Raw genomic sequence first — 14,972 nt, 5'->3', positions numbered from 1 at the left:
TTAAACTATTTGAAGGGGAAAGGAGATGACAAACTCTATATTTTATATTTTGTTGCTCTCTCTTAAATAAATGTTTTAGGTGCAATATTAAACTATGCTTAGTTGAAATTCTTTAACAATTTCATTTGTCTTTAATGAGGGTATTATATACATCTTGTGTTAGTTAGGATTTCTTAATTTGAATATAATAATTTGTTATTCTTTCTCAAGGAATGACATGAATTCCATTACATGAAACATCATTTTGTCATCATATTTACTTTTTAACTCCATTTTGTCTTAGTGATACTTAATTTTCCATGTCTATTTGAATTTAGTATATATAAAATAAAGTAAGAGAAACGTAACAAAAAAACCTTTGGTGGTTTATTTCTACCAAAATGTAATCATTTAGCTAATAAATCAATAGCCATTGGGGCGAGTGTAGCTATAATAGGATAAAGGGATATATCCTTACATTAGCTAATATGCCCAACTAATTACAGACAACCACAACAAAATCATATAAAAAAGAAAAGGCAAAATTATGACATTCTAATGAAGAGATAACACTATGATCTTTGAAGCTGGATTTCCTCAATTTGTATATACGCACATCCAACACCAGGTAACAATTTCAATTTGAGATCATTTATCTTTGCGCAACAGTAGTAACCTTGACCATGTATGTGGTTTAAATTCACAAAGCATCGTGCATAACAAATGGTGGAACTTAACTGTGCTACCTTCCTCATTGTTCATATATCACCAACAAAGGATGACCATTTCAGCAATTTCTCCAATCCCACTCTCCCATTCTTGAAAACACACACGGCATGCAACGACATTAAAGCTAAGCTCCCCATTGGTTAACCTTCAGGATCATTATCTGCAAAGTGTCTCAGGCATTATTGCAAGCAAAACAATGTTTTTTTAACAGAAAATGGGTATGTAGTTCAAATCAAACAACTTTGAAAATATTGAAAGTATAATGATAAGCATAAAACTCCATTTGATATATTCCAAAATCTTATAACATTTTCTTATATTTTTCTTCTTTTGTATATGATGTTAGATAAACTTAAATGAGGGTAGTTTATCGTTTATTGTATTTTTATCATTATTTTTAAATAATTAAGTTTTTTATTCAATAAATTAGTGTTTAAATTGTATAACAATAACTAACTATTCACGAAGTTGGATATAGTGTATTTTGAATCTTTGTGATTTCTACTGTTCAGTATATGTCTTTTTTATTACTTCTATGTTTTATTTTTAATCCTAACTACATGAATTAATTGATTGCATATATGTAGGTATCTAATTATTGGATACAAAGTCAAAACCTAAATAGAATAGAATACTAATTGATTAAGCATCTAATGATAGAGTTTATCATTAGTCATTCATAACATTAGAATGATAAACTTAATGCAAACTTATAATAAAAATTGCTAAGACATAAGACACTAGGGTTTTTATTACTAAAGTTTAGACTTATCGTTAAGATATTAAGATTTGGTATATGTGGTGTGAATGATAGAGTAGGAATTAGAAGTATATTGTTTAATATTTTTCATATTGATTTGATGCATGAAATCTAACCCCAAGTCTTTACCATATTATAATTTCATAAATTTTTATTGCTTTCTTAGTTTTAGATTTACATTCACATCAACAATTTTCATTCTTTTAAAGTTCTTACCCTTAATTAGTGAATAAACATAAACTTTTTAATAGGCCAAGTCTATGTGGGAAATGTTATCTAGACTTATCCATTTTATTACTTGTACGATTTGATACACTTGTCAATCTTGTAATAGCGGGGATAATTGGGTAAAGCAAGTCGGGCTTCAAACTCTTAGAGACAAGCTTAGAAGCATGAGGATGAAAGAGACTGAAGGAGTGGTCGAGTAGATCTCTCGAGTGGAGATCATGGTGAACCAGATTGGTAGAAATGGAGAAACACTATACATTAGCCGAGTGTGGAGAAAATTTTGAGGTCGTTAACCGATGCCTTTGATAATATAGTATGTGCTATTGAAGAGTCCAATGACTTATCAACGCTCTTGGTTGAAGAGCTTACTTGGTCACATGAGACGCACGAGCAACAGAGAAGGAAGAAGAATGAAGAGTCCCTTGAACTAGCACTTCAAGCAAAGCAACCATAAAGGGAGAAGCTCAGAACACTCAAGGAAAAGGATGATAACAAGGAGGTAAAGGAAATGGTCCTGGTGGTAGAAGGTATGGAAGGTAGAAGAGAAAGAACTGTCCAGCCAACAAAATTAGTAAGGAAGAGGACAAAGTCCATGGAGAGGAGGTTGTTCGAGCAACTCAAATGTTGAGTGCTTCAAGTGTGGAAAACATGACTATTACGCAAAGGAGTGTTACTCGGATAAGTGTTTCAATTTGGTAAGGTCGGACACTTTGCAAAAGATTGTCGGTCTAAGAATGAAAGACAAAAGACAACCAGCCTTCTCACAGAAGATGTTGAAGAGGAAGCACTGTTATTGATGATGGGACATAGCTCGAGAGTCGAGAACAAGCAAGGGAAGAACTTGACAATAAGGTTGAGTTGCATGGAGAACTCAACAAGAAGGTTGAGTATCGAGGATAACTCGACAAGACAGATAAATAACATTAAGAGGTTGACAAGACATCTAGATAGATCAATGGTGCATTTGGATAGTCCGGTAAGGTGCATAAAGAGCTCATATTGCTCTACGAGAAATCCAAATAGCTCGGTTAACTCGGTCGAGCAAGAGGAATACTAAGATATATCAGTAGACTAGATGCAGCTCGAATAGCTCGATGGAGCATGTAGATAGCTCAAATAAGTTGGTGGAGCAGTTGGAGAGCTTAGATAGCTCTAAGAGACATTTGGAAATCTTAGTGGTGCATCTGTACAACTCGGATAACTCGAACATGAGCAGAGACAAGCTTGTTATTCAAAAGTTAGAACTTGTAAAAGGTGATTTGCAACAACAAACTAAAAAAGAGGTTAGAGGAAATGCAAAGTTACAAGGAAGCTTAAAAAGAATAAAGTAGGCTTTGCATAAGCTGTGCTTGAAACTTGAACAAGTTTTAAGATTGCAAGAACAGTTGCAAAGTCGAGAAGTGGCGACTTGCAATGGTTGAAAAGATCAATGCAATTGAGTACAACAATAGTGAGATGGTCCAATCTCAAAAGGAGCTCGATCAATTGACAATAACCTAATTATTAACAAGTCGACCACAAAGACAATAAAGAACCCAATAAAGGAGAAGTCAAAGTTAAGAAGAAGTCATCCAAAGAGAAGAACAAATAGGCCACTAAGATAGCAAAGAACCCGATTAAGAACAAATTGGTCACCAAGAATGAAGAGAACAAGTCAGCCATAAAGAATGCAAAGTTAAACATGAAGAAAGTGAAGAACCCAACTATTCATGAAAAGAGCAAGCACAATGTGAGATGAGTTACTACACGTGGGAAGCAAGGATAGAATAACTGAAATGATGAATAAAAGAAACATTTAAGTTTACAAGGAGATTTTGTTAGATAAACTTAAATGAGGGTAGTTGCGAAAATGCAAAAGATGAGAGTGATTTTTAGAGATAATTATGGAGTTCATTGAATTGTAATTTGATAGTAGTTGAATAGATGTGTTAAGACTAAAAGTTCATTCATAGTATTTTGATAGTAGTTGAGTAGCTGTATTAATTGTATTTTGGCAATAGTTGTATTAAATGTGTGTGCTTGAAGGACCAAGATAAAGGGCCTTTAGATAGTATATGTATGACTCAAAGTTTCAGGCAAACAAATCATAATACTAAAGATTGTTTATTTAGAAAGACTTGTGAAAATATGAAACATTGTGTGAAACGTTACCTGAACCACGTTAAAATGCACCAAATGAATCGGCAGACTCTTCATTGATTTCACTAAATATATCAGGGCATCCGTCCCAGCTTCGAAGCTCTCTCGCTTCCCAGTATCCACCAATGTATCGAAAGGTTCCACTTTCACCTTCTCTTCGGAACCACCTAGGCTTCCAACCATTTTCTTGTATTTTCCTTGACTGTGGATATATAAACAATGATCATCATCATCACTACACTGGCAAAATATCACTAAAACATAGATTACAACAAAAACAGCTGATGCACAAACAAATAACAATTAGTAAAATCTACAACTTTGTTTCTCTTCATTTTCATTTTATATTTTTCTCTTTCTTTCAATTGCAAACTCAAAAGTTAGGGAGACAACGGTATGAACAATTAAAAGGAAAAAACAAAAGATGGAGAAGTGAATGGTTTAATATAGGTGATGTGTTTAGAAACAAATGACAACTTCTTGGTTTTTCTTGGGTACTAAAAGCAAAACTTTATCGTTATAGACGTGGAAATCGTTCTTTTAAAATCCTCCATAAATAATTAAATTAATAATAATTAACTAATTTTTCACTCATTTATTTTAAATTAAACAATTTAATTAGATTTGCCGAGAACCACAGATCTAAATCCTGGAGTAACCTAAAAGAGGAATAAGAGGAGGAAAATGGGTGTTGAAAGGAGAAAAGAGACATACCATTCTCTGACGCTTTTCCAGCCTTTGTTTCTCCAAATTAGCCTTGTCGTATTCCCCATTCTCTAGATGCCGTTGATCAGGTCTAAGCCTGGAATCCGTAGGCGGGAGATTCTCCTTTAATCCGTGATCAAATACCCGTGATCAGAAAAGGCTATAAAAAACCATAAGAGACGCATATATAAGAAGTGGAATGCATATCAAATAATGATATAATACATCATACTATACCTTCAGTCCCGGAGTAAGCTCATTCAGAGTGATAGCAAATGGTGTCAAATTATACCGTGTCACATTAGGAGATTCCATCGTCCTTTTCCACAACAAAGATGCGTTTGGTGAATTCAAATCTTTAGGCTTCACATTTACATTACCACTCATATAGTACATGCTGTCATCCCACTTCCCAAACAATGTCGCAACCTTTTTCCCCGTTACATCTTCCACATATCCATGTACCTAATTCAAAGCACGGTATTACACACTCAATCACATGTTTACCAAAACTCACTCAATACATAATTTGGTACTTTGAAATTTGGACACATTAAAATAATAATATAACTTTTAAATTAAAATAATTCTAAAATTTAAATAAACAAAAGACTGAAGTGAAATAAATAATTTTTAAATATTATCCAATAACTTACTTGGCGAGGATTTCGGTCGAGTATCGTCTGCTCTTTGAACTTGAGTCTGCACGAATACTTCCGATTGCCACGTATATCCATGTTCCCATGATGATCACAGTATATTTTCCCAAGGATGAGATTATAGATCGTGGTGGTGACCTAACACAAGAAACAACAACAACAACAACAATCATATCATTAATTTAGAGAAATATTACCATGGAATTTAAAGGCAGATGAGTAGTACAACCGAGCTGATTGGCGGAAAATAATAGATAGTGATTTTACAATGCTTACCTTGCTCCACTGAAATATTTCACCATCATTGAACTCTAGGGTCAGAACACCTACTGGATCAAGCTGAATTGACCTTCCCCGAAACTTTGAATGGATGTTGCTGTCAGCCCAAAACTTCCATCCTCTACCTTCGCAGTGGCAGGCAATGAGTGTTGGATGATGGCTGACCTGTTTCAGACATAATGACTGAAGCATCAACAATATTCGCAAGTTGATGAATTCCTCATATTAATATACTAACACAAAAATACATACCAAGTTAAAGGCATTGTGCTCTATGTAAATTAAGCAATCACCATTACATAGACTGAAATAAACGGCTTCACATTCTACTTTTCTAATGCAAATATGTTTAATTTGTGGGAAACTTTATGAATATTTTACTAGCCCAAAGAGATTCCAAAAGTAAATTCGACCTCATCCCATCTTAGTCAGATTCCAATCTTGCATCTCTGCTTTAGTAAATTATAAGGAACTAACCTTCTCTGAAAAGAAGCGAATTCCTTTCTCGGGGTAATCAGCTTCGTAGGTTTCACCCAGTAAAGGATTAAAGGGTTTACAGTTACGACCTTCAGATGACGCATAACCCGAAACTGCAAAGGCAGCAACATACAGTGCCCGAAGAAGACCGTTTCCCTGAAAATACGTATTCAAGGGGGAAAACAATCAAATACAGTGATGTGATTGATTTCGACTTTGAAACATAGTATCGTTATTATTTTTCTCTACCACAAAAACACTCATTTGTGACAAACAAGTTCATAGAAATTATTATAGCATGGTTATTCCTCTGTCAAATTTATGATTTTAACTTGAATCATATCATCATTGAGTGCAGGCTCTGCATATATGGATTAGCAACGCAGGTATTTCTCTTTTCACATCGAGTTTAACAAAAGACGCAAAAGATACTAGCTTCTGCAGAATCCAGATCCAAGGGTAACAGACATGTTACCAAACATACAGTGGATTCTGCATAAAAAGATCTAAACTAGGAGTCTTTTGCTTACACTCTTATAAATAAAAAGAGAAAACTCAAGAAGAAAAATGACATTTTGAAATTCAACTCTTTCTAAACAACCAAATAACAAATCAATTTTAATAATAAAATATTAAATTTGATAAATTATTACTATTATTATATAACAACATATTTGCTACATAAGTACTTGTAGAATGGTTGTATAAGTATGGGTTTCAAGATATGGGTCCTCACTTGGAAATAGGGCACGGGTAGAAATTTCAACGAAGAGAAAAACAAATGTAGAGATTGTTTTCCACTTTCTAATGATTTGGTCGAACAGGTAAGTATAAAGTGATTTTATTTTCATATTATCTATCTGCTCACTCTATTCGAGCTCAACCAAGCATTCTCCAACGAGAAAGACAAAAATTCACTAAATATTGCTCCTAGCCAATCCTTTGAACAGAGGTACTCATAAAATAACTCATTACCCGAGCTTAGGAAAAACAATAATATAAAGGGCAGATTCATTACTTTGTTTTGAGGCAACTGAGAAAAAATATTTATTTGTGATCAAACAAATTCACAGAAATTGTAAGGTATGATTAATTTACTACTGTCAAATTATGATTTCCCCCTCTCTTCTGTGTGACCTAAAGTGAATGATTAGAACTATAAACATAAAAACAAAGAAGCTAAAGGAGTACAGTAAGGTTACTTAATCTGCATATCTCAAGACATGGAAACAACACAAAAACATTCACGGATAGAGTTGGAAAGAAAAGTTGTGATAAAAACATCATGTCCTTTGTTCAATACTTTTTTAAATTTGTATTGGCAGCACTTCAACACCGGTGAGTGGCAAAAACAAGAGCAAGATGTATATCTTACTGATTTTCCGTACTCGTGAGCTAGATCCAGTAGATAAGAGTACTCCAAGTCCTCACAACATTTTTGTAGGGAAGATATAGGCTCATTAAAGTATACCGGGAGACAAACTCTCGTGAGATCTTTTCCCACGTTGTCCTTGATCATTGACCAAAGACTAACACCCTTCTCTTTCTCAACAGGATCTGGAAGCTTTTTTCGTCTTGCTATCTGAGGGTGCTTATAATTACAGACCATTTTCTCGGGATAAATGTTCTCTGTATCAGTGCATTGCGTGCTGGCTTCCCTACACCTGTCCACTTCATTTATAGCTCTTTCTGACTCACAACACTTGCAATCAGGCTCCGTAAAACAATCTCTAGTATCATAATATGAGATTTCATCTTCATCTGATACTTCCTCCATCTCTTGTTTCTCAATATCATCAGATGATTCAGTTGTACTACATTCTGAAACCAAAAGGTTCATGTGAAAATAATAGTACATCTTGAAAGGACAAGTTCATAAACAATGAAGGTTGCAGATAGATTCATTGTAGACAAATTTACCGAAAAACATGACAGAGTGTCCATTCATACTTGTACACAGCGATGGTGCATATGATAATTCCAGAATCTAGCGAAGTGTGATAAATGAAATCAGCATGCTCAGGAAGAATAGTTTCTATTCTGGTTGAATGAATAAGCAAATCATGGATCCTCAAGTTCTCACAGTTGCCTCAATGGATAGAGGCATATGAGCTGGGACCATAAAAAATATTAATTTTTCTAATGGGTTGACTTTCGAAACAAAAATTTCATTTGAACTGAATCTAAAAGATGAGATAAAATAATGAATGATAAATTCTCTAGAGATCGGCATGAAGATGCTGGTAAAAATTCTACGGATTGAATTAAAACTCTAGAAATTCGAAGAAAAAAAATATAAATACACAGGTCCATGTTCCAAGGTCATTTAACCAGATAATTTTCATCATTCAAGAAACGGTTGCAATAACAAAATGATGTCAGCAATATTCCTCCTGTTCATATAAGACAGAACCATTGGTCCCTGTGATAACTTTCAACACAACAAAGATTCCGCATACAAACACATGCTCATTAAATCAAAGAAGAAAGACAAAAGTAACAGCATATGTATAAACAGAAAACATCGGTATATATTGCAGTACCACTATATTTTCCACGTCCAAGACTTGAAAACTCGTTCTTTGTTAACTGGTATTCACCATCGTGTATTGCAGTGGCCTCAGGTTCAGTATTAGCTGCCTGTTTATTATGATCAATAGAAAATTTGTTGAGTCACGTACCGTAAAGACCTTTCACATTGAGAAATTACACTAACACAGAAAACGGCAAACTGAGATGATAATTGAATTGACATGTAAGTCCGTGAATTACAATTACATTTCATAGTGAGGGAAGAGGCAAAAAACAATTTATGCCATCGACCAAAGTCACCAATGACGTGACTCTTCTTAAAAGACATTGGAAAAACCCACAAAACATGCCATGTGGTCTTCAAATTTTTATTTTATTTTTGTACTTGGTTCCTGATTGTATGATAACAATACTACTTCAGTTGAATATGTACCAACTCAAATAGTCAGATAATTTCATCATAATTATCCAAGAGCGACATACCCCCTAATTTTTCCATGTGTTTGACAGAACTAAGAAGCACAGCAATTATTATGAATAAAATATATGCATAGGATATATAAAACTATATAGCTAAAGTATTGAAAGTTTATGTACACACATTTAGTTAGAATTAGAAAAAGTGGTACGCGTGACAAGACAACAGTCTCCTACATGAAAGATAGCTTCTAAAATATAATTGATGGTAAAGGAGACCGAAAAGAAACTTTTGGTCATTAAACAAATATAATTCCGCGATTATTTTATCAAACTATGTACTCGACCATCCAAGCAGACCCGGTCATAAAATATAAAACAAAACAGCAGAAAACTTTAGAGATCAAATGACCTGGAATCGTTAAATTATTGCAGAATTCATAATCTTTGACCACATTTAAAATGATAGGGAGGGATGTGGTGGGGGAATAATAAAGTAATAAATACCCCACAGTTCTTTAAGCATTCAAACGAACCCAATATAGAGGAAGATAGTGACAAGCACTCCAGAATAAAGGACAAGGTAAGAAATGACCTCCAATTGCCTTATTGTATCAAGCAAATTAGATCGCTCTTGACAAAGAACTTCAAGTTGTCCTTGCATTTCGGAGAACTCTGAGAGCATGATTTGCTCGCACTCCTTTACAAGGTTCTCACTCGTACCCTCTTCAAGCAAGCGTGACTTAAGCCTGTCGGTTGACACGGATATATCATTGGGTGTAAGCAAGAGATGATCATTGAGGGCTTGATGAGGATACAGGCCACGTGTCGAAACCAATGCCTGTATCCACGCTACCCGATCATTCCTCGAATCAGTTCTCAGATGGAGAGTTTTCGTTGCTGTAAATATATAGAAACGCCGATCATCTGACTTGCTCTCTCTAAATGATGAAATCTGCTAAACATTCACGCAATATAATTTCAATTTCAGTGCACCAACAAACTCACTCTATCCAACTTTTCTTTTTATTGAAGAAGAACAAATAGGAGGGACAGAAATTACAGATAAGAAATAAAATTAAAATTATTAATAATAATATAAAAATAAAAAAAGAACTAACAAAGACTAAAATTGTAGAAAAAGAAGAAATAGTGATATTAGTGTTCATTGAAAAAAGAAAGACTATTAGAGAGTAAAACGAACAGTACAACAACAAAATCTAAATTGTTACAAAGAAAAAATACACGGGCAAACAAAAAGTAAAGACGCACCTACCACCTCAACCAAAAGAGGGCAAAATTTTTGTAGTTAACAAAAGAATCTTATTAATAATCAGAAAATGCAACTGAACACACATGCCATGCAGGTTTTTGTTCAAACCAGTGTACTATGTATATATTATGGAATAAAAATGAATGTGTTAGAATAGCTCAAGAAAGAAGGTAACAAAACATTATTTACAGCCTCTTACTTCCTTTGTTTTGTTTCTGCCCCTTTTATATAAAAGGAGAGAGCTGGCTTATTGATTTGAACAGCATAGGAGCACCATACAAGTTTTTCCACTCTCCTCTGAACCAAACCCCACCCAAATTGTTGCGATTCCCACAGTCTATTTGTTAAAAATAAAAGTATTCTGATAAACCCAATAAAACTGAGAGACCTTTCTACTATTTGATAAGGTCGCTTAAAGTAACATCCAAGTCATTCCAATTTATAAACCTAAACCCATGCCAGTCCAAGATCCCTAATTACCTGCCGTTGGATCATCCCACAGTTTGACATTTTTTATTCCATATATTCCAATATAAAATGACTCCTCTTTCTAGGCTTGCATTACCGTTGAGGCAAGCAAGGAGAAACCAAAAGTATGCCAACATTGCAATTTATCTCTCCAAATTTTTATAAGCTACAGGAACATGCTCTAGAAAAATGGAAAGAGGAAACCAAAGACAAGTGAAAAACGTACAGGAGAAAATAGTAAAAGAATAATAAAAAGAAGGAAAAGGGCAAAAGACCCAGGTGTTAAGTGTTTCATGTTTTAAACTGAAATGGTAAAGGAGGTCAGGTAGAATTGGATGAAAAACAGGTGCCGAGAGGAAGCTAAATCGTAGAAATGCATCGGACCGCAAGTTAATACCTTACCTAGGGCTACGACTTAGTCTACCGTACCCTCGATGGCCACCTGTTGATGTGACTCACTCTACATTAACAACCAGTTATTAAAACCACACTGAACTGAAATCCATCATCATCATATTCTAAGGTTGATTAGAATAATTTCCACTCTCCCAGTAAACTTTTTTTTTCAGATAATAAATATTGAAATTAGATAGAGATTATTAATTGCAAACCTCCTGTTCCTTTGAATTCGCAACTAAACCCACTTAACAGAGAGTAAATCACAGTCACAGCCAACCATGGCCTAAACATGCAGATTTACACCACATTGTTCCAATAGAAAAAAAATAAACAAATAAATACATAAATATATATATATATATATATATATATATATATATATATATTGTTTTTTCCTTTATCCTGTAAAAAAAAATCACATTCAGGTGAGTGAACAATTTTAATGGCAAACCTTGGTCTCATTAATCACATCACCAACAAAACTGAAGCACGGATAGAGGAAATTTCACATATGTGAAATGGAATGTCATTACTATATTTATATTTTCTTAAGTTATCTTTCAAGGAGTTAGAGTTGGAAAACAGTGTAACTGAGGAGTCAGATCACACGGGCAATGCCTGCTATGATCCTTCATTGATTTTCAGGATCAGAAAGAAATATAACAGGAACAAAAATCAACATTATAAGTATGTGTAGAAGATTAAAGTTACCTTGAGATGGACTACACGGGAAGAGGAAGAAGCTTTGCGGTGTTTTCGTCGTGTGGCGGGGGCAACTCTGTCCACTCGTGCGAGTCGGTTGGTGGAAATCTCCCCTATGAAGCTAATGTCGTCAGAAGAAGTGAGGAGGTTGAGATTCTCCGGACATCTGATCTTGGCATAAGAGAGAACACCGTTCCTGAGGAGGAACCATCGGGATCTCCAGCCTTTGCCGTAATTGGTCCACTTGTAGAGAACGCCGGCCACCGTGGTCTCCCATCTTTGAGCAGCATTGCCCAGAGATCCCACCGCCGGAAAGCTCCTCGTTTGAAAAAGTCTCGCCGCCATCCGCTCCGGGGAATGGTTGCCGATTCCAGGACTCTCCAGAGAGATACAACACAGTTGGTGCATCTCTTTCACTCGCATTTTGTCTCCCTCAAAATACTTCTTCCTAACTTTGGTTCCTTCTATTTTAGATTGATTCAACGCGAGGGTTCTACTAACACCTGAATTATCTTTTTCATTGATTCAGTGTTGTGAAAGCTAGCAAGGTTGGAAGAAAATTAAAAGGACATGGAAGGAGGTTGAGTGATAGATACATTAGTGTGAAAAAAGTGTGCAGAAGAAAAAAAGCTTATAAATTTATTCGAAGAAAAGAATGAGATTTGTATATTCAAATGAATAAATTAATGTGTTGAAAAAGAGGACTGCAGGCAGGTATATATATTAGTTGGATTTGGCAAAGGCAAAGAGAAGGGGGCAAAGTAGTAATAAAGTGAAAACAAGAGGGTTTTTTAATCGAAAATGAAAAAGATAGACTGATGTGAACTACTTGTATTTAAATAGAGGACAAACTTGTCCTAGTCCTGAACCACAACTAGAAGAGATATTTGATTTTCTATAGTCAGTGATAGAGAATTGAAATAATTATATTGATATATAAGGTTTGAAATAGATACTGCATTTATAAAAATTAGTTGAAACTCAAATAAAAGCTTATTTATAAAACTGTATTTATTATGGAACTTAAAAATCAAATATTTATAATGTAACATTAGTGTATTGATATGTGTCCTTCTTGTAATATATAAAAGTCTTAATTATTGATAAGTCCTCTTTATTTATAAGATGACCATACTAAATTATTAAAAACTTTAATATACATTTAATCATCACACCTAATTTTCATACATCATAAAACTGTCTAGATTTTAAAAATGAATATTCTATTATCTACCTTAAAATAATATAGGATAAGAAATAAAAAAATTAGTGATTTTAGAATTTCAAAGAAGATAGATAAAAAGAAAGTTTGAAGGGAACAAAATCAAAATGTGAATTATAAAGAAACAGAAAAAAAATTATACAAAGTTAAAATCAAAAGTAAAAATATATGCAAGTTATTATTATATTTATTAATTGTTAATTCTCTGTATATATATATATATATATATATATATATACACATGTGTGTGTACACGAAAAAAAAAATAAGTATATACAAAATTATTACAAGTTGTAGAAAAAAATTAATTATTTATTTTTTTTCATTATTATAATAATAATGATAATATTTTTATTGTTATATTGGTGTTTTAATTATTTATTAATAATAATAAAATAATCTCACTTTATAAATATTTTTCTCAATTCCCTTTTTTCTGATATATAATTTTCCCTTTTTTTCCTTTTATTTTCATCTCTTGTTGTTCAGTAAAAAACGTACCAACAAAAATCAAAATTAAATTTTAAAACTAATGAAAAAAAACATTAAAAATGTAATAAAAGTAATTTTTAATATCATGAAAAACAATTTAAATATTTAATAAAAAATATTTAATTTTACATTATACTAACCATAACCATTTGCGGTTTGTGGTCCATCATATCGTATTGATACTTAATTGAAGATAAAGTTGGCTAAAAAAACTAGTAATAAAGTCAGTTCAGACTTATCGTTAAAATAAGTAATCTTAAATATTTGACAAAGTTAATTAACTATTTTGATATTTAATTATTTTATTAAGTTTGAAGTTTGTTTTGCATTTCTGTAAATATGTGTGGAATAAAATTTGATTAACACTAAATATGTTAAGTGTTAATAATTTTTCCTTTTCATGTTCAACCATACACAACCAGCCACGTTGCGAGAAAATTATAACTTAACAAACTAATTTAAAAGAAAAAAATAACCAATATTATAAAATTTATTTATTTTTTATTTCATAAATCTTCAACCCCTATTTCTATTCATATGGAATGGCATTTTGGCAGAAGGATTATCCAACTATTTATTTACCATCAAATTTGTTTGTTTATATCTAAGGTTTATATCTATGTAATTGCAATGAAAAAGATTGAATTTTTATATTTTATTATCATCTTTTAGTTTAATTCCTAAAATCTCAAAATCACCTATGAAACTTCAAGAACTTCAACAAATTTATAGACGGAGAAAAAGTTTATAAACTCTATTTTGAATCTTGAATTTAATGTTTTTTTTTTCTCAACGTGATAAAACTGATAAAATATAAAGTTATAAATAAAGTAATAACGAAATAAACTTGACACTTTGTAATTCTAATATTTTTTATAACAATTGGGTCATATTATTAATATATATATAAAAGTAAAAGTATAATATTTTTCAAATAATATATAAAAAAGAAAAAAAAACACATTTACTTTCTTTGTGAATCTCTCGTCCTCCTGGTGGCAGAGAATTTTATTATTTTTTTCTCTGAAGGTCTCCCTTCCTTCATGGAGTTTATTGGTAACCTTCAAATATAGGTGCCATTACATAAAAGGTCCAATTGTAAATAAATATATATATATATATTAAAAATACAATAATAATAATAATGATTATTATTATTACAATAATCACTCCTTTTTTACAATATGCAGCATGCAGGTGGTGAAGGAGGGTCCTGTGTAAGTACATGAGCTGTAGCTAGTTAGCGGCATCAGAAGTAGATAGCGAAAAGTAGCAGAGTTTATGATGCACATCTCATCTGGTACTTATTATTTGTGTATTGATTTGCAGTGGAATCTATGTTCAAACTGTACTATAGTAGCATATGGTCAAAGTTTTTGCACAAGTAGCAATTCAAACACTGATTCAATAACCCCTAGCTTATAGCTAGGCCACATATACTTTACAGTAATGCATACTCCCTTAAGCATAGATACGTAGGCTCGTCAAAAGTTCTTCTTTTAGGTCTGGATA

The 14,972-nt window shown here is 32.8% G+C and overlaps 1 protein-coding gene across 3 annotated transcripts; it reads right to left on the bottom strand.

Annotated features, from left to right (window-relative positions):
• Positions 1-344: 344 nt before the first annotated feature.
• On the bottom strand, positions 345-12,436 carry LOC124819510 (oxysterol-binding protein-related protein 2A-like). 3 transcript variants are annotated; one of them, XM_088100290.1, is made up of 11 exons: positions 11,756-12,433; positions 9,500-9,862; positions 8,499-8,595; positions 7,331-7,776; positions 5,956-6,111; positions 5,476-5,643; positions 5,197-5,337; positions 4,778-5,005; positions 4,550-4,663; positions 3,848-4,037; positions 345-868 (listed from the first exon to the last, which is right to left on the bottom strand). In XM_088100290.1, exons 1-10 carry the CDS (start codon positions 12,167-12,169, stop codon positions 3,858-3,860), a joined length of 2,307 nt encoding a protein of 768 aa, XP_087956416.1. In that variant the 5' UTR covers positions 12,170-12,433; the 3' UTR covers positions 345-868; positions 3,848-3,857. The 3 variants fall into 3 exon arrangements, 2 of the variants coding, with proteins under 2 accessions (XP_087956416.1, XP_087956417.1); XM_088100291.1 differs by having other exon boundaries at positions 9,500-9,859; XR_015782581.1 differs by lacking the exon at positions 345-868 and having other exon boundaries at positions 4,001-4,037; positions 4,550-4,700; positions 11,756-12,436.
• Positions 12,437-14,972: the final 2,536 nt, after the last annotated feature.

This window comes from Vigna umbellata, chromosome 10 (genome assembly GCF_029865625.1).
Source record: "Vigna umbellata cultivar VRB3 chromosome 10, Vumbellata_1.0, whole genome shotgun sequence".
NCBI classification, from domain to species: domain Eukaryota; kingdom Viridiplantae; phylum Streptophyta; class Magnoliopsida; order Fabales; family Fabaceae; genus Vigna; species Vigna umbellata.
This window is presented reverse-complemented; position numbering and strand designations above follow the sequence as displayed.